Source organism: Lissotriton helveticus, chromosome 2_2, assembly GCF_964261635.1.
Source record: "Lissotriton helveticus chromosome 2_2, aLisHel1.1, whole genome shotgun sequence".
In the NCBI taxonomy this organism is placed as follows: Eukaryota; Metazoa; Chordata; class Amphibia; order Caudata; family Salamandridae; genus Lissotriton; species Lissotriton helveticus.
Genome location: NC_136060.1, coordinates 455,689,642 through 455,709,756, shown reverse-complemented (window position 1 = coordinate 455,709,756; position 20,115 = coordinate 455,689,642). Strand labels below are relative to the sequence as shown.

General features: G+C 46.2%; 1 protein-coding gene across 1 annotated transcript in view; it reads right to left on the bottom strand.

Moving 5' to 3' along the window:
• The window catches only part of LOC144821884 (alpha-1D adrenergic receptor-like), a 266,185-nt gene extending 254,547 nt beyond the window's left edge, over positions 1-11,638 (bottom strand). The window contains exon 1 of the mRNA XM_078679040.1: positions 10,696-11,638. Coding sequence (XP_078535166.1) covers positions 10,696-11,638 — 943 coding nt within the window. The remainder of the gene's footprint in view (positions 1-10,695) is intronic.
• Between the last annotated feature and the right edge of the window lie 8,477 nt (positions 11,639-20,115).

Sequence of the window (20,115 nt, the reverse complement as noted above, 5' to 3'; positions counted from 1 at the left end):
GGAGGTGCATTTACAGAATGGTGGATAAAGGGGGCGTGGCCACTGAACACCTCTCAGCAAACCCACTGTGTGAGAGATACTGGAGTTAACAGGAGGGACTTACATGTGGTTTGAGAGGTGCTACTTGGGGGTACAAAGGTACAGTTTTGGGAAAGAACACAGGCCCTGGGATCCTGATTGGCAGAGGCCCTGGGCACCTCAAGTCAAAGTGCAGCAAAAAGTGTGGAGAGTTACTGCAACAGAAACCCACTTTCCTACAATTAGTTCTTCAAAGGAATTGTACACTCCTGAAAGTTACATACACCACTGGGTGTGAGTTGCAATAACAGAATATTTAATATTTTTGTAGGAGGAGCAATAGACCATCTGTAACATGGATACATCGATGATTGTTAAAATGGAGGCAAGAGCTGCAAAAAGAATTCAGAAAGCGGAAGTACTGTTTATGAAAGGCCATAAAACAAACTAACAAACAGGTAACCCCAGATATTTAATGCAAACAGGTGAAAAGAACATAAGAGCAAAGAACATAAAACAACTTTTCTTTCAATTAGAGAGACTTTTAAAAAAAGAAATAACAAAAAGCTGGGAGGAATTAACTTACAAAAATATATTGAATGTGGAAGAGTACCCAGAAGCCTGAGAATATTTATTTTACCTAGTCATCCAGATAGAAAACTGAGGATGCTGGAAGAATGGGGGAATGAGGGAACAATAGCCTGCAGTACTCAAAAAATATGTTGTTGATAATTTTGAAATATGCAAATAAAGATATTGAGGAACTTCATAAAGCAATAGGAGGGGTAGTAGCACAAATCCTGGCTTTGAAACAAAAGGATGAAAGTAAAAAATTGAGATGGAAAAGAATTTGGACAAACATGAAAGTGAAGTGGAAGAGCAGCAACAGAGAAATTTCAAAAGAGATGAGTGAGATTATGAAAATGGGGCGATACATTTGCAAAAAGATTTGATGGATTAAAACAACAACTACATATTGGTCAAATATCAGTGAATGAATCCCCAAATGCGACCTTGAGTGAATCAGACACAGATTTTAGTGAAGGGGAAGAATCATCTAAAATATATGGTTATACTACTTTTTTATAGGAGATTAAGCTTATGTACATCGATCAAAGAACACCAAAGGGCAGAGGAAGAGGATGTGGTTAAGATCAAGGGAGATGCCAGCAATTTGGCCCAAAAACCAAAGAAAGAAACAAAGAGGCTCTGGAAAAAACAAAGGGATATCAACTACGCAACCGTCAGAAGAAATAGCAAGTTTGTTAGATATCAAAAAAGATAAAAATCTGATAATTAACCTATCAAAATATACTCTGAATAAACAAGAAATCAGTGTGCTAAATAAAGGCCTAACCTTCTGCCCAGAATAATACACCGACGATATATAAACGAGAATTGATTTACATAAATTTGTAAAAAAGCTGAAATTGGCCAAATCGTTCTCGAAACCAAACAATGTGAGACAACGTGGGACATCCCACTCAAACCCCACAACAAATCTAAGTGTTGCAGAGATACCTGATCTGCAAACATCTTATGATTTATTGCACAATCTTAATGATCACTATATAACAGAATCACAAATACAGGATTAACTGGAGATTGTCACGGATAATCATAAAAATACAGAATTTAGAACACAGTTCAAATTCTGCCCTCCCTGAATCGGGGAAACAGGGTTGATACCTTCCATGACCCTGTGGCAGCAGAGTTGGAACAAAGAGAAAAAGTATCAACCAGCCACAAAAGAGAATATTTAACATAAGAAGAACGGAGAGCACTGGATGGGCTAATGAAAATTATGATGTAAGGTAAACCAGCGGATAAAGGAGTGAATGTAGTTATACTGGACAAAAAGGAATATATCTTCAAGGCCATGCGACAACTTAATGAGAATAAGAACTACAAAAAACTAAAAACCAATCCCATAACTATCTAAAAATAGAATTAGATATGAAAATAAATAAATGACATAAAGGAGGCCTATTGAGTGATGATAAGGTAATGTTCATGAAAAATGATAGTCCAGTGATACCAACCATATACTTTCTGCCCAAAGTACATAAGACCCTAATGAGAACCCTGGGAGACCAATTATATCCAGTTGTGATTCTCAGTATGAGAACATAGCACCGTATGTGGATAATTTTTTGCACCAATGGCGGTAACCCTGATCTCCTATATAAAGGATACTGGAGACTTTCTGAGGATACTAACGGATACAGGCTGGCAGGAGGGGTACCTATTAGTAACCATCAATGTGGTATCCCTTTATTCTTCCATTAGCCAGCCAAGCATTGGCCCTAAATGCAACCAGCTATTTCCTGAAACAGAGAAACATCCAAATTAAAACATACTAAAATGCTAATAGACATGATTGAACTATGTCTCAGATATAACATCTTCCTTTTAAACCATCAGATATACTCTGAGATCTATCGGACAGCCATGGGAGTTTCTTCTTTCCAAACTATGTCAACCTAACAATGGGTTGGTGAGAAAAGACCATAGCTTGGAGAGAGGATAATGAGAGACATATGGCAAAAATAGCACTAGGACTGAGATTCATAGATGATTGATTTGTGATATGGAAAGGGATGGGAAAAGAATACCTTGAATACTTCGATGTACTGAACAACAATGAAGTTAGGCCTGATGTTTACTTGTAATACAAGCACAAAGGAGATACAATTCCTGGATGTAACAGTAATAGCCAGATACAACCATGGTATATAGGACACCAAAATCAACGAACAGTATTCTCCTCGGGTCCAGCTTCCATTCTCACTCACTCAAAAAAGAGAATCCCATATGGGGAGTTCGTTAGGATGAGACATAATTGCTCAAAAAGAAAGTTTATAGAAACTGAAATGAGATTTCTATAGAGAGGCTACAAATAAAGAGACATTAAACAAGGACACAAACTAGCAAGATCATTGACACAAGTCCAAACTGTAATCAATAAAGAAAGCAAGAACATAAGCAAGGATGATACTACTATCAGAATGATACTCATACATAGCAAGGAAAATCGAAAAATTGTAAAGATTAATATTGGAGTATTCCTAAAAAGGATATAGATATTAGAGGATAAATAGGCACCATGCCTAATGTAACATATTGGAAGGTGCCCTCACTAAGAGACAAACCCCCAGATGCATCAACAACCCATTTAGCAATTCCTTAATAGCGAAAAATACCGATTCGCTATTAAGGAATAGCAAAATGGAATGCATCAAGAAATCACTAAAAAAAAATAGCGATTTCTTAGAATTCCTTAATTGCGAGTCTCAAATTGCGAGTCGCATTTAAGGAATACCTCCCCATTCATTCCTATGGGCCTAAAGGCCCATAGGAATGAATGGGAAGACAATCTCAATTTGCGAGTCGCAAATAGCGATTTGCAAATTGAGATTGCGATTTCAAGGGTGCAGGGGTGTCCAAAGGACACCCTGTTGCACCCCTGAAATTGATCTGTTCACATATGTTACGCGCACACATGCCCTTAGGGCATGTATGTGCGCAACATGAAACTTTGAAAAATGCACTTGAGTGCATTTTTCAACGTTTCTGCAAATTACCATGAAGTTGTACTTTATGGTAATTTGCGTGCCCTATTAGGGAATTTGCTATTTTTAGAACTTTCATGCATTGAATTTAAGGAATCTCAATTTGAGATTCCTTAAATGCAAATAATCGCAATTTAGTGATTTCTCAATTAGCAATTTTTGCATTTGGGGATGATGCATCCCAAATGCAAAAATACCGGTCGCAAAACAATCTGCCCCTTTGCGAGCGGATTTTTGTTTGATGCATCTAGCTGAAACTGTTATGGAGTCACTGTACCATGAATAAATCAAGTAACTGGTTACAAAAATGACAAGTGGGTTTTACTCACTGTGAAAAATGCACAGCATGTAAAATTGGAAGAAATATGCAGGAGCTCCAAGATTTCAAGGGAAAGATATTTACCATCAATGAAGGAATTACCTGTGACTCTGTGTATGTAGTATACATCATTAAATGTTTCTGCGGACTGATATATATAATGAACATGATCTGCCCTCTAAAGAAACAAATCCTAGAGCACATAAGAGGAGTCCAAAACGGAGACATGAACTATGCAATGGCAAAACACATAAGTACTCATTCAGATAAGAACTGCCAAACATGGAATACTTTGGATTAGCAACTGTTCCTAGGAATGAGAGGGGAGGAAATAGAACTCTGAAATGAGACGTTTGGAGCCGAGATTAATCATCAGGTTCAAAACGAAGATTGATTTTGGAAAAAGGGGGTGGTGATGGACAGAGTTTCTGAATGATGCAGAATACTCTTACCAAGTCAAGAGATCATGGTTTTAATCCATCACCTGTTTTTTAGCTCATTGCACCATCCCAGCTCACAACCTGGCTATATGCAAATTAGTCTGTTCCTGTCCCAGTGCATGATGAGAACAGGGCAAACCAAACTACCAAGCCAATTCTTATACTTACTGTGCAACATTCAATTCCCCTTTCAGAAAACAAAGACTATGATTGTTTTCGCCAATGGTGTCAATACCTGTCCTGTTGTGTTCACCTCATTACAAAATCAGGTAGGGAGCTGCAGGAACTGAAAATGGATAGCTTCCTTAGAGGCCTGTCTATAGGTTGTGGTGCTCACACCTTCCTCTTTCCCTAATCAAACAACAGCCAAAATGATCCTACCGAGGGGATAAAATATAATAACCCTGTGATGATGGTGTAGATCAAAATATTTATGCCACTACAATATTGTCCCCAAATCAAGAACCCCTGAAAAGTGATATGGGTTGAAAAAGTCTACAATGCATGCTGTATCATCAAATCATCAAACGTAATTTCAATTGTGAACACTCATTTATTACTTCATTTCTTTTTTACATTTCCAAAGTTAGTTAAAATTAAATCTCTGAATTCTACCTTTATATTAATATATCGCAATCTCTCCTTACAAATACTGAAATACAGATCCTGCCACATTGCATCAATGCGCACTAGTGAACATTATATTCATCCAGTTGTAACTTCGCATTATGTAAACAATGATCTTTGGAATATCCGTTAATGCAGCGTTTCAGTGGCGTTGGTCAATATCCACCCCCTCCACTTGACTTGAAATTTCATGGATCAATGAGGGAAAAACTACAGTGACATTTTTTAGGCAACATGTACAACATAGTTCCAGGTTTGGGGACAACAATGTAGTGTTTTGATGGTTTACTCTGTAAACGTAGTAATCAAGGAGTAGATCTCTTGTTACCTATATTGATTTAAAAAAAGGATTACGTCAATTCTTAAATCTCTGGACTTTTGGTGAATTGCCATCTGTGGTTTCCCTCTCACTATTCACCAAAGACTATGTGCCAACTTATAGACCATCCCTAAAATAAGTGCAATGTGAAGAAATATGTAGGGATGTCCCTTGGAATACAGGCTCAGATGACCTAAAACATGCTCAGTATGGCCCTGGGAGCATAAATAAAGGATCCGCTCTTCAGCAATCAGTGGACAACTGAACACTTCAAAGAAGGCTTCACATAATTGTAGTGATGTAAGAGTGGAGGTGTGAAGCTTATGGTTAGGACATTACTGTAGACACCTAAAGGACACCTGGTGACTCCTCTTCTGTGCCAGCGCATATTACTAATGAAGAAGATCCAAATAGGGTGGAGCAAATTCAATCAGAATGCTGCCAGTAGAAGGGAGCAGAGAAAGGATTGTTAAATTGTGTAAATTTGAAGGGCTCAAAAAACAACAGATTCAAACTAGCAGATGTTTGAAGCTACTTAGGAGGAAACAGGGCTTAAAGAGACCATAAGAAGATGATCAACTATGCGTAACATCTTCCAAGATACCCTGAACAAGGTAGAAGAACCTTAGTCAATGCAAGAAGAATAACTACAACAACCACAGAAATAAATAAGTGAAGCAAAAATGGATGAAGAGCGATTATCAGGATATTAAACACAGGAGAGAGTGGAGATACACTAACAAATATTGAAGAAGGAAAAAATTACAACTCCTGATTTTTAAAGAGAATGTTGAAAAAGAAGCTCCTGCAAAACTTTTTCCAGTCAAAAATGGCTGTGACGGACAAAGTTTTGCAATGATGGCAAACCTCGCAACACTTGATGTTAGGATGTATCTTACATTCACAGAACTTTGCCAGTGGAATTATAATTTGCCACAATCCTGATTTTTCTATAGCAGGGATCTCTAGATCCTATGCTGTACTTTTTTGTACTGTCTTTATTGGTTTGCAACTATAACAAACAATACAATAATGACAAGCTGCCGAGAATCACTTCACCAGAGAAAATTATGAAGGCACAATAGCTCGGAAGGCACATTATCAGGATAATCAAATGTGAAAGATCACAGATCAGTGTATTAGATGCTTATAATTATAAAGCGGATAGGTGGAATACAGTTGAGAGGAGTCTGTAATTGGGGGAAAGTTAATTTATTTTCAGTCTGTAGAATCATGTTCCAGGGTGCGAAAGTATTCACGCAAAGGTTGCCAAATATCTTGGGGGCGAGACGTAGGCGGGTTGTCGGAGGACATAGTCTTCACTAATGTTGCCACAATACATCATGCTTGTAAGCAAATCTGAGGAAATGGGTATTTTGTAGCTGCCCCAATGGAGCGTGATCTCACGATTGGCTAATAAGAAGGGCATTGAGGTGAGTTGGCGTAAGGAACATGGTATGTTCTTGGTGCACCCCAAGAGGATCAGGAGAGGATCGGGTGCAAGCTCTATATCTGTCATAGTTTAGACTTGGATAAAGACAGAAGCCCAATAGACAGATGTCACTGGGCCGTACATGTTAGTGCGCAAAATCTGCTGCCAGTGAATGGCATTTTAGACAGAGGTCGGACCTAGTGGGGTCGAATTTGGCTATATCTGAGGGGGAGAGGTAAATGCAATGGAGAAATTTAAAATTCAACAGATTATGCCAATGGTTAATTGAAATACATTGAATCTGTGAGCAGCAGTATGACCATATCTTATCGGTATGGGGTATTCCCAATTCCTTCACCTATACTACCCATACAGGAGTGGTAGTGTCAGGTTTCATGGTAATACACAGATGGTACAGTCTAGAGGTCATGCGGTCACCATCCACGTCTGACACCACGAGTGTCAGAGGTGAAAAATTCTCTGGGGGAAGTAGGTAAGAAGGGATAAGAGATAATAAAGTGTTGTGCGGTCTCTGAAAAATAGAGTGGTCCATGTACGAGGAGTCGTGCCAACGGGGGTCTACAGTTGGTTGCACATAATGGCCATCCGAGAAATGTCCCCAATGGTGAATAGGTTATGGCGGCTGAGTGTACGCTGTACTAACTTTTCATGCGTGAGTTGGGGCCAAGGATTATTGTTAAGTGGAAGGACAGGGGAGTAAAGAGGACCGCCACCCAATGTCCGCCCAAGTCTACGTCATGCACAACAGGTTGTGGACACAGATTGAATGTTGTTGGCTTCCAATGGGGTGCCCTTTGCCAGGATCGATGAGTGTGAGACATCATCCAATTGGTCCCGCTCTGGTCTGGGTGGTACTATCGATGTGTATATTGACACTGGGCAGCAAGGTCGCATAGATAAAGATCGGGAACCCCAAATCTGCCGTGGTCATCAGGGAGAGTGAGAGTACCCCAACAGACACAGGGACGACCGCCAGCCCAAACATGGCGCAAGAGGAGACGACACAAAAAATGAAAGAAGGTCTGTGATAGTGGAATAGGAATGTTTAAGGAAAGGTATAAAAAACGGGGAAGTACATAGAAAGGGGTACTTTAATCCAGAGGTCTACTTGGGTGGCAAGGTCTGCTATTGCCGAGCCCTAAATAAGCTGTAATATTTGGTCCTTGTCTCAGTGGAGCCAAATGTCTAAATATTTGGTGCCACTTGCAGCCCATGTGAAGGGGTGATCTGTAGGTGCAGAGTCTGTCAATGGGCAAAGTTCTGATTTAGTCCAGTTAATGTGGAGCCCGAGCCTATGCATTACTTAATGCAAAAGTAATGTCAACTTTTTAAATTGGAAACTTGCATTTAAAGCATTGAGTTTTCGGACTGAATTGTGATTTTTCTCACTTTCTGGATTTTCTAATAATGTGCGCTATTGATTCCTTTATTATGTTAGTCGTTCACGGAGCTAGTTAAGAAATGTAAATGTGTTAGGATGTTGTACCAATTTCTTACCACTTCCCGTGAATTGCACAGAGTGTAGTGTCTTGTCAGTGTTATTTACACATCTATCATTTTGTGATTCAGGTATTACCCCTCTCAATTGGCTGAAAAAGATGCACAACTTGTGGAAGGGGGCAGGAAAAAAACAGTTTGTGCCTCGTTTGGATATAGTTCAGCAGGTCACCGAGGTCCCAGGCCGACATGTCGTGTGATGGAGTCGGTGGTCCCCCTGTGATTCTGTCTATGCAATGCAGTGCACTGTCATATTGACACTTTCTTCATTAAGCACATCTCCTCGTCGGTAATCTGGTCCCAAGGAGCCACGTTAATCTTTTTATAGCGCTTTTTTCTTACATGATTCTCCAACAATATATAAAGGGTCAGATGTATCGAAGGTTTTAACCAATTCTGTGCCTATGGGAAAATGTGTTCGTATCGTACATATTGCCTAAAGTCTTTTGTAAAGTCCTGCGTTCCTTGTTGGAGCTGCGCTGCGTGAAATACAAGATAGCGCCTCGCCAGGGGCAGCAAGCGCTATGCAAATGCCAATATAATATAATGAGGATTGGACAAATCTACAAAGGAAAGGGTTGAGGCAAAGAAGTGATGCACCTGCTTTCACCTGTGGCTTGAAAGTAGTCGGGATGGTGCAAGGAAATTCAAGGAACACAACCCTTTATGTTCCTTCAAGGGCAAAGCCCCAAATTTGTGATTTACAGTAAGGAATCAGCACCCATCCAAAAAGATATTCAATGGTTTATTTAATGTTTTTAACCTGATGTTTTGTATAGATGTAAATTAGTGTATAATTGTTGTATGTTTCACCCTTAGCCCTGAAGAAGTCTCAATGTGTGAGACGAAACGCGTCGGCTAAGAAGAGAATCTATTTGTGATCTTGGATTCTTTCCTGACTTGTATTATCACAATAAAGAACTTTGGAAAACGCAAATTTCACAGAAATCTGGACTTATTTTCACAAGACTATACACTTGGATATGTATTGTTGGACCGTTGGAATTTATCTAAAATAACACTTTTTGGATGGGTGCTGATTCCTTACTGTAAATCATAATGAGGATTGGATGTGCCTATGAACCTATAAATTATCCCAGGACAACCAGGGGTAGGTGAGTTGGGGACAGATCCGCGCTTTATAAACTAAATGTGAAAATAAAGGTGTAAATTGAGTACCACAGGTCACCAGGAGCCCTGCTTCCGTGGTCCCTTCCACCTTGTCTGCATGCCTGGAGCCTCGCTGCTGCTGGTCCAGCCTCCGGCAGGGATGCTTGGCTGGGACTTGGATGAGTGAAGAAAGGCACCCGAGGATGGTAATTAAAGACAGCGCATTGTCTGATTTAGATGCACAATAAATAAATTGGGGTGAATACATGGCCCCGCCACTCCTAAATTATGGGCTTTTCTTTCTGCGAAATCTTGCACTTTTTACTAGTACCTTTTTATTAGCTGTTCAAAAGGTTTGCTTTTGAACGTGTATGTACTGTATTTAAGGTAAAACAAGACTCTGCAACAGGTGAAAACTTGTACAGAACAAAAGAAAAGTTGCCACGCAAGTGTTAAATGCCGACTTTAATCCCCACTGGGTTCACCGCCAACCCTGGGTTCGGGAGCAGCGCTGCCCGGCGTAAAGCGCTTCAAAGCCTTGCCAGGATTAGTAAACGCTATGAATTCATTCGCGATATTTTCTGGCAATGACTGCACGCGGATCCCGATGGGAAACACGATGAAGCAGAACGCGCACGTGTTGAAGTATCGATGAGAGGCTGGCCGGGAATCGGGCAGGAGGAGGACGGAACGGGCAGGAGGATTTATAGATAAAATGACACAACCCGACGACAGAGGGAGACAAAGGGATGGGTGAGTGGACGGACGGATCGAACGATGTATAGACGCAGGTTGACCCCTAAACACATAACTGGAAACTAGATGGATGGATAGCTGCAGAAAGAGAGAGACGCGAAGAGGGGATAGGTGGGTGGATGGACGGACTGACGGACAGATAAACGGACGGATGGAGAGTTCTTCTAAAGCTCGCAAAAGTACACTAAAAAGTAGCTACATAAATAGATATGTGAAATGTGACAGACAGCCAATGTATGTTACACGGTGCCAGTTCGGCGTGTCACTTGTCGAAATAAATTGAGGAGTTTGTTACACATATTGCTGTAAGTGAGGTTGGTGATATCGCAGATGGCACAGTGATGCCATTTGTAGCATTTAAAGGACGCACGCCACACTCCTTGACATGCTTGCCACATACATAATTTAAAACCGCAAACCACTGAAACCGCCTTGTGTTGTTTAATGAGATTTGGAACGGTTTAGTGTAAGGCCTGTGTAAGTTGCACCTGTTTGGTAAACTCCCCTGACTTTGTTGAAGGTGGCTGAACAGAGCGTCCACAGGTGGCGGCTGCGCGCGCGCGGCGCAGGGGGCATCACCTTACCTAGCGGCAGCACGAAGAAGAAGGGGAACCAGCAGAGGATGAAGACCCCCACCACGATGGCCAGCGTCTTGGCCGCCTTCTTCTCGCGGGAGAACTTGAGCAGGCGCACGGAGAGCGAGCTGCGGAAGGTGTGGCCGGCCTTGGCCCGGGACAGCGACTCCTCCAGCACGCTGCGGCAGTGGATGCGCAGCACCACCTCCATGGACTTGCTGCGCTCCTTCTTGACGCCCGCCTCCAGGCTGCGCGTGGTGCGCCGGGCCACCACGTAGATCTGGAAGTACATGACCAAGATCACAAGGAGCGGCAGGTAGAAGGAGCAGAGCGACGAGAAGAGCACGTAGCCGGGCTCCTCGGTGATGCTGCAGACGCTCTCGTCCGGCGGCGGGGGCTCCTTCCAGCCCAGCAGGGGCCCGATGGAGATGACCATGGAAGACAGCCAGAGGACCACCAGGATGACCACCGCCTTGCGCTCCGTCATGATGGTCGGGTACTTGAGCGAGTACTTGACGCCGATGTACCGGTCGATGGAGATGATGCATAGGGACATGATGGACGCCGTGCAGCACAGGACGTCCACCGCCGCCCAGATGTTGCAGAAGATGCGCCCGAAGGCCCAGAAGCCCAGCACCTCCAGGGTGGCCGAGAAGGGCAGCACGGTGGTGCTGAGCAGCAGGTCGGCCATGGCCAGGTTGACGATGAAGTAGTTGGTGACCGTCTGCAGGTGCCGGTTGAAAGCCACCGACAGGATGACCAGAATGTTGCCCACGATGGCGAAGAGGATGAAGACGCCCAGAAAGATGCCCACCCCGATGGCCTGCGGGTCCAGGGGCTGCAGGGCCCCGAGGGTGCCGTTGGTCTCCGAGGCGTTCCCGGCCAGGGAGGATGCGTCGGTCTCCGGACGGCTCCCATTCACGCTGGCATTCCCAAAATCGGCAAAAGTCATTTTAACATGGTCAGGAGAAAGTCGGTTCCAAACGAAGGCTCGGGCGGGCGGCAGGCATCCTGGCTGCTCTGCCCTCTCCCCGCTAGCAGAAGTTGGGTACCGAGGTCCGCGGGTCTGGAGACGCAAAAGTGCGCACGGAAGACGGCTTCATTGCGCATCCATCACAGAGCGGCTACTCGGCCGGTTAGTGGAGGGACTGCGGTGGGGCTCCCCTGGGTGGCTCGCCGTGCCCTCCTGGGACTCCGGGGTTGCCTGCTTTCAACTGGTGGCATCGCCCGGCTGAGGAGAATCCCTGTCTGTGTGTGAGCATCACTGGAAGCGCGAACAGCCCAGCACCGGCTGCGCCCGCCCCGCCCTCCCCCAGCCAGCACATGGCAGCAAGTGCACCTCACAGCAGCGGCTCTTCGACGCCCTGTGCCCTCTGCCCCTCCCGCCTTGAGTCCGTCTCCCTGGTGCCTGCAGGCAAAAGATGGTCCATAAACACAGAAGGGAAGCTGTCCCCTCAACTCCAAACCCCCGCGCTCCCCGGAGTCTCCTCCCTTCTCCCATCCCTGCCACTTGGTGCTTGAGGTGCAGAGTGGGTGGAGTATCTACCGCAGCCGCTAGAGGGCGGAGAAGATCAACTTTTCGCTCTTTACAGCTTCAGCCGAAGATACTAATTTTAGACTGTGTTGGTACTTAGCAGTCCCACCAGGTAGCATCCGGCGCAGTCTTGTTCTACTGGAGGCGCTCACCTGCTGAAAGTTTTAATAACACACAGGCCTCGACCAAGAGCAGGTCCTTCAAAGATGCACAACCCTCGTAATGATGCATGCTACAGTATGCAACACGTGTTTTGCATAATTTATGGTCTGCCGTGTAAAAGAGATCAGACTGTTTCAGTAAAACATGCGAGGCAGATAGAATAGTCGATCTCACGGCGCTGCGAATCTCCAAACAGAGCCACCTTAATCCCCCTCCCCCGCTCCAGACGTGACCTTTGACCCTTCTTGCACCTGGCATCGATTATCCGGGGGTCGCTGAAGCCCTGTGAAGCTGCCCCTCGGATGTGAAAACTCTCCCATCTGCGGTGAGACGGGCTCGTCCAGGCTTCAGACAGCGAGGGTTCGCGATGGTTGCACGCATTCCTCAATAATGCAAAACTGTCCCGGGGCCTTAACACCCACCGGAGCGCTGCGGGGAGGCGCGCGGACTCGGCGCATGTCAGCTAAGGATAACAACAGAAAGCATACGGTGTGGGGTCAACAGGTTCCCGCCCCCCAGGGGTGATGGGAAACGGAGCGAAAGGAAAGAGGGACAGATATAGCGCAGAACGTAACGTTTGTTCTTGTATTTTGAGTGTTTGTGTTTTGAGCATCTGCAATTTAGCGCAGTATTACACCTCTATTTGTACTTTGTACGCTTTTGTAACTTGCACACATGTCACTTTTTTTCCTCTGGTAACGTATCGTTTGCTACCTCTTGTATTTTGTTTGCTCTCGATACATGCGCAATTGTCACAATTGCCTTATGTAACGTAACGTTTGCTTTTGTAACATTGCTGACTTTTAATTTTTCCTCATGTTTCACTACTGTTCCTGTTGTGAAGCGCCCTGACACTTTCGGGCTGGGCTCGAGTCGGGGGACCACGCGGGTGGAAGGCATCCCCCCACTTATTTTACAGGGGGGACGCCATCCCCCCTGCTCAAAACCATGACCATCTAAGATGGCGAGTTACTTGTCCCCACCTCCCCGTCGTGTGCGCAGCCCGGGAGGAGACAGCTTCGCGGGCGCGCACACAGCCGCACCGAGCCCTTCACAGGTCTTTGATAGACCATTTGGTTGTGAATGAGGCTTTGTTGTTTTTTTCCACTCCTTAAAGCCCCTGCATCTGCATACCTAGCAACTCTTTGAAGCTCCGGTATGATGGACGACTTTCTCTGATCGCACAGATCAGATGCACGAGGTGACGCTTAAATAAACAGGTGATAAACTGCCAGCGCTGCAGGAAATCTATCATTCCCCAAAGCAGTTAACTTGCTGGAACTGAAAAAAAGGGCGCTTTCTGTTTGCGCTGCAGACCATCGGCACAACAATAAAACCTTTGAGAGTATTCTGATTTCATGTGAAGAGATTTAGGCCTTGGGAAGGAGGGCACTCGGGCATTGGCCGATGGACCCAGTGGCACCTGTGGGCCGTTTTTTTTGGGCCTCTGCAAACTGGCCCAAGATACTTTTACAGTCTTCCCTAATCCCCGCCAGGCCACGGCACTCTAATGAGGTGCCAGCATCACGGTTCTTTCCTGACCTGCTGTTTTTGAGGCTGGGGACCCGGTGTTGCTCTGGCCTTTGGGGAATTGTTGCCTCTGCCCCCTGCCTCGTGGGGCCTGCCTGGCAAGAAGCAGAGTCATCCCCTGCTGGGCCTTGGTCTTCAGGTTATGGGGGCAATAAAGGAGGGTGTGAATACGCGTGGGGTGGGGTTGACTTGTGGCCTTTGTGCCATTCTCACCTCAGGCTATTGTGTGCTGGGAGGGAGGTAAGAGAAGCAGCCTTCCTAGCAGCCAGGTGTTGTAGCCTCAGCCCCAGTGTCTTTTAGGCCTTGTTGGAAGGGGGGGGTGCGTGGCTTAAAGACTGGGGGCCTTATTTATGAAGGCCTTGCGCCAATCGGTGCGTCACTTTTTCCCATTTTAAAAGTGACGCACCGGCGGCGCAAGGCCTTCATAAATAAGGCCCTGGATATGGCACCGCAAAAAAGAGTGTCATCAAACGTACAAATAGTAAGCAATGCCCGGGCTACAAGTCCTTTTTGTGAACAATAGCCAGGGCATTCTCTCACAGGCTCGACTCTAAAAATGAATTTAATCTTGTATAATGTATTAGCATAATCTTGTATGTAAATCGCTTTAATGATTTCAAGCCAAGTTCACACTATATAAAACTACAAAAAAAACAAGAAACAAACAGATTCTGCAAAGGCTGGACAATGATAATTAAAGAGAACTCTTTATATATAAAAAAAAGTCCCTAATCCATTGTAACATAATTTTTCAGCTTTTCTTTTTTAGTTTATCTATCAGTCACAGAGTATTAAGCCATCTTTAGAACACATTTTAAAGTGCTTTCGCCTTACATTTACTACTTAAAGTACATACCTGTAAGATGAAAAAATACCGGCTTTGGGTGATTTTCGTCTGTTTGGTACCATCCAGGTGGCAACCCTAGCCAGATCAAGTGTTGTGGCCCTAGGGTATTTTATTTCTCCTCGCCAGCATGCAGTGCTTCTAGTTATGCCAATCTAAATGGTTCTAGAAGCATTAAATTATTTAATTTACCAAATATTTCTCAAAAAAATTAGTCTTAGGAGACTAACCAGATGGTGATCCATGTAAGGGACGTTCCAGGAAAGTGGGCCACGTTTTTGGGGAGTGCCGGGCCGAATTGTGATCCCAATCCGACCCTGGGCCTGAAGTAGAGGGCGTGAGCCTGGGTAGAGCCACCACAGAGGGAGCTGAAGAATAGAAAGCAAGGAATCAGTGGCAGGAGCGGGGGTGGGGGGAGAAATACAACAACGAGGGAAATAAAAAGAGAAGGGAAATTCATTGAGGAGGTAGGTGTAGTCAAGAGATTTATGAAGCGAGGAATAAAAAACTGTGGTGCAGATTTACAAGCCCCTTGCGCCACTTTTGCATCACTTTTAACATGGGAAAAGTGACGCAAAATTGGCGCAAGAGCCTTGTAAATCTGCCAGTGAGACTAGAAATAACGCGGCGAGTGAAATGCAGCGAGGAGGGAAATGTAGAGAGGCGAGAAAGAAGAACTGAAGAGAAATAATACGAGGTGTTGCAATTTTCCATGCTGTCCAACTTCTGGCCTAGAATTCATGAAAGACAGCAAGGAGAGTCACTAAAAATTGGGACAATTTCCCTTTTTCTCTATTTTTAAAAATAAATGCGGACAGAAAACACATTTTCTGTCTGTATCTGTAAAAAATCTGTGAAAATGGGGAGCCTTACACATAAGCATCCTGAAAACTTGGCATGCCATGTTTTAGTATGCCTCGCGTACAGCACTTAATGGCTTGACTAATGTAGTTGTAGGGCAAACTTCATCCACATTTGGGCTCTAAATTCCTCCATACAGGGACCTTAAGTTACAGGCCTAAGTACTGAGCAGCTTCAATTGTTAAATCTTGCAATACGTGCAAATGATAGATCTGCTGCACATGTGCTGTCACTTCCTGCCGCGATGTCACTTCCTGCCGCGATGTCACTTCCTGCCGCGATGTCACTTCCTGCCGCGATGTCACTTCCTGCCGTGATGTCACTTCCTGAGACACCACCTAACTTGGAGAGTCCCCCCACTTCTTTTTTTAGGACTTGAGCCCTGCTTTCGGGTAAAGTCTGTGCTATATAAAAACGCATAAAATAAAAAAACAGAGAGAAGAGGAATGAGGGTGAGTGAGAGAGAAGAAAGGGGTATCTGAGTGTTAGTGTGGAAAAGAGAGACAGGGCGTCGACATGGAATGGAAGACAATTATAGAGTTTATGGCAAATAGAAAGAAATAGAGAATAGAAGGAAAGAAATCCCCTCTGTGGAGAGAGAGAGAGAGAGACTTGAGGAGAAGGAAAAAGGAGGGACAGAAAGACGTGAGAGAGTAGGGTGGGAGAGAGACGGGTGGAAGATAGTGAGGGAGAGAATGAGAGAGAGTGAGAGCAAGGAAGCAAAGCAGACACAAAGGCAGTGGGGGTAGAAAGGATGGGGAAGCTAGAGAGACGGCGTATGATGGAGAGAGAGTAGAAAGGAGGAGGGCGGGAACGGTAAAGAGAGCGCGAGGCACAACGGAAAGACGAGTGAGAGGGGGGAGTGATAGAAGACGAGTGAGAGGAGGGAGTGATAGAAGACGAGTGAGAGGAGGGAGTGAGAGAAGACGAGTGAGAAGGGGAGTGATAGAGGACGAGTGAGAGGGGGATTGAGAGAGGAGCGCGAGTGGGGGAAGTGCAAAAAGGAATATGAGAGCGACGAAAGGGGTGAAGGAAGTTTAAGAAGTGCAACAGTGGGTCTGATTCACAGAGCCATTCGCGCATGTAATTGAAACTTGCATTATTTAGCTTTACTGTAAGTAGACATTTAACGTAAACTACGCATGGCGTAATGAAAAGTTAGGGGGCCTCCCTGCACGGTACTTAGGGGGGCCCCCTCTGGGCTCAATCAGGAGCTCTCCCGGCCAGAGTTTAGTGCCGAGGGGGCCCCTTGGAGCTAGGGGCCCCCCAGCACCGCGTGGGCTGCGGGGGCATGTGTTACGCCCCTGAACTACGCTCCAGCATAGATACATCGAAGACGGATCTGGAAAGACTCCTGGGCAGAGGCGCAACTAGAGCCAAATTTCGGGGGCGGGGGGGTGCTAAGAAAAAATTTCGGGGGGGGAGGCTGAATCTTTAAGCAATCGGCATAATGGAGCTGCAGGGGTTCTTAGAAGAGGTGAAACAACAGCAAGGCCTCATTAATGCAAATGGCCTTTTAAAGACCTGTGAAGTGCTCGGGTGCGGCTGTGTGTGTGCCCGGGAAGCTGTCTCATCCCGGGCTGCCACACACAACGGGGGGGGGGGGAGGGGGAGTGCTGAAGCCCTTTGAGTCCAATGGGTGTTGCACGCCTGCTCCCGGGCACGCACCTTAGGTATTCTGCAGGCAAAGCCCTGGACTGAGTCTTTCACCTGAGTCCGCCATTCCTCAGGTCAAACTCTCTCAGGCGGCAGAAGTCGCGTGGTTATCACAAAGGGGTGTATACATACATTGCTGCACGTTGAACCCTGTGCTCTGAGGCATTTGATGAAGGTCATGGGGGTATAAATGGCCGAACTGCCGGATTGTCTATCAGGAATAACTAATACCTGACTGGGAAATACATGAGAAATGAGAGCACAGGGAACATTGTGTCAGATGGACATAGTTTTGGCTTTGCGATTACCAAATAGGGAATTTTTGCAATTATCTATTTGGTAATAGCAAACACCCATGTGCCAATGTGCCTTTGACACATTTTGTGATTCCCAAGGGATTGCAAATGGACCTACCTCATTAATACTCATGAGGTAGGTCTCAGTCTGCGACCCATTGGGAATCGCAAAAATCACAGGGATGGTGGTCTGCTGGGGTCAGCAGACCCCATTTCTGTGATTGCTTTTTAATAAATCAATCTGAAGGACCACAACATACATTTCAGAAATCAAGATGAAAAGTTTTCTTTTCATTTTTCAAGTAGGCAGTAGTCCGAGGGTCTACTGCCTGCTCATAAAAAAATGTTTTCACCAATATTTATAAAGGGGAAGGGGTCAGCTGGGGACCCCTTCTCATTTGCGAATGGGTTACCACCAATATTTATAAAGGGGAAGGGGTCAGCTGGGGACCCCTTCTCATTTGCGAATGGGTTACCACCAACTCAGAGTTGGTGGTAAACTGCAAATATTTTGCAACCGCATTTAAGTTGCAAAACATTCAATCAATCAATCAATCTTTTCATTTGTAAAGCGCACTACATACCTGTGAGGGTCTCGGGGCGCTGGGGGGGGGAGGGAGGTGGAGGGGGGACTGCTACTGATTAACAAGCCAGTTCTTGAGAAGTCTTCTGAGGTCCAGCAGGTCCTGGGTCTGTCGTAGGCTGGTAAGGAGAGTGTTCCAGGTCTTGGCGGCGAGGTAGGAGAAGGATCTGCCACCGGCGGTGGTTTTCCAGATGCGTGGAACTGTGGCAAGGGCGAGGTTGGTGGAGCGGAGGCTGCGGGTGGGGGTGTAGAAGCTGAGACGGTCGTTGAGGTATGCTGGTCCGGCGTGGTGTAGGGCTTTGTGTGCGTGGATGAGGAGTTTGAAGGTGATCCTGTTGTTGACGGGGAGCCAATGCAGGCCTCTCAGGTATGGTGTGATGTGGCCACGTCGGGGGACGTCGAGGATCAGTCGTCCCGAGGCGTTCTGGATGCGTTGCAGCCGTCTCATGAGCTTGGTTGTTGTTCCTGCGTAGAGGGCGTTCCCGTAGTCCAGTCTGCTGGTGACGGCCTGGGTGACGGTTTTTCTCGTGTCGAAGGGGATCTATTTGAAGATCCTGCGGAGCATTCGGAGGGTGTTGAAGCAGGAAGCAGAGACGGCGCTGACCTGCTTGGTCATGGGCGGAGTCGAGGATGACCCCCAGGTTTCGTGCGTGGTTGGTGGGTTCTGGGGCTGTTCCTAGCGCTGTTGGCCACCAGGAGTCGTCCCAGGCTGAGGGGCCGTGGATTAGGACCTCCGTCTTGTCAAAATTCAGCTTCAGCCTGCTGTCCTTCATCCATTCGGCGACAGCCTTCATTCCTCTGTGAATGTTGGCTTTGGCGGTGTGGGGGTCTTCGGTGAGGGATATGATCAGCTGGGTGTCGTCGGCGTAGGAGAGGATGTTGATGCTATGTTGTTGTGCGCCGTGGGCGAGTGGTGCCATGTAGATATTGAACAGCGTCGGGCTGAGGGATGATCCCTGTGGAACGCCGCAGATGATCTCGGTTGTCTTGGAGCGGAAGGGTGGGAGGCGGACGCTCTGGGTTCTGCCAGAGAGGAAGGATGTGGTCCAGGCCAGGGCCTTCTCTTGGATTCCGGCTTCATGGAGGCGTGCTGTTAGGGTGCGGTGGCAGACCGTGTCGAAGGCTGGTGATAGGTCCAGAAGGATGAGGGCGGCTGTTTCTCCGTTGTCCATAAGGATCCTGATGTCGTCGGTGGCGGCGATGAGGGCGGTCTCGGTGCTGTGGTTGCTGCGGAAGTCGGACTGGGATGGGTCCAGGATGTTGTTGTCTTCGAGGTAGCGGGTCAGCTGTCTGTTGATGATCTTCTCCGTGACTTTCGCTGGGAAAGGGAGAAGGGAGATGGGCCAGAAGTTCTTGAGGTTGTTGGGGTCCGCCTTGGGTTTCTTCAGTAGGGCGTTGATCTCGGCGTGCTTCCAGCTCTCTGGGAAGGTTGCTATCTCGAAGGAGATGTTGATTGTTTTCCGAAGATGGGGTGCGATGGCTATGCTGGCTTTGTTGAAAACTTGGTGAGGGCAAGGGTCAGATGGGGATCCGGAGTGGATGGAGTTCATGGTCTTGATGGTGTCTTCGTTGATGACGTTGGGCCAGGCGGTCAGGCGACTGGTGCGGGTGGTGGTCGCAGGGGTGGTGGTGTCGGCGGTGGATGTGGTGGTGGCGGTGTCAAAGCTTTCGTGGATGTCGGTGATCTTGATGTGAAAGAAGGTGGCCAGCGAGTTGCACAGGTCTTGTGATGGTGGAATGTCATTGGTGTTGGAGCTGGGGTTGGAGAGTTCTTACATGATGTTGAAGAGCTCTTTGCTGTTGTGTGCGTTGCTGTCTAGGTGGTCCATGAAGGCGGTCCTCTTGGCGGTCCTGATGAGTTGGTGGTGTCTGCGGGTGGCGTTCTTGTGTGTCACTTATGCCACCGCGAGCCAGTATTAGGAAGGGACACCCTACCAATCCCCTTCGTAATACTGAATCGCTA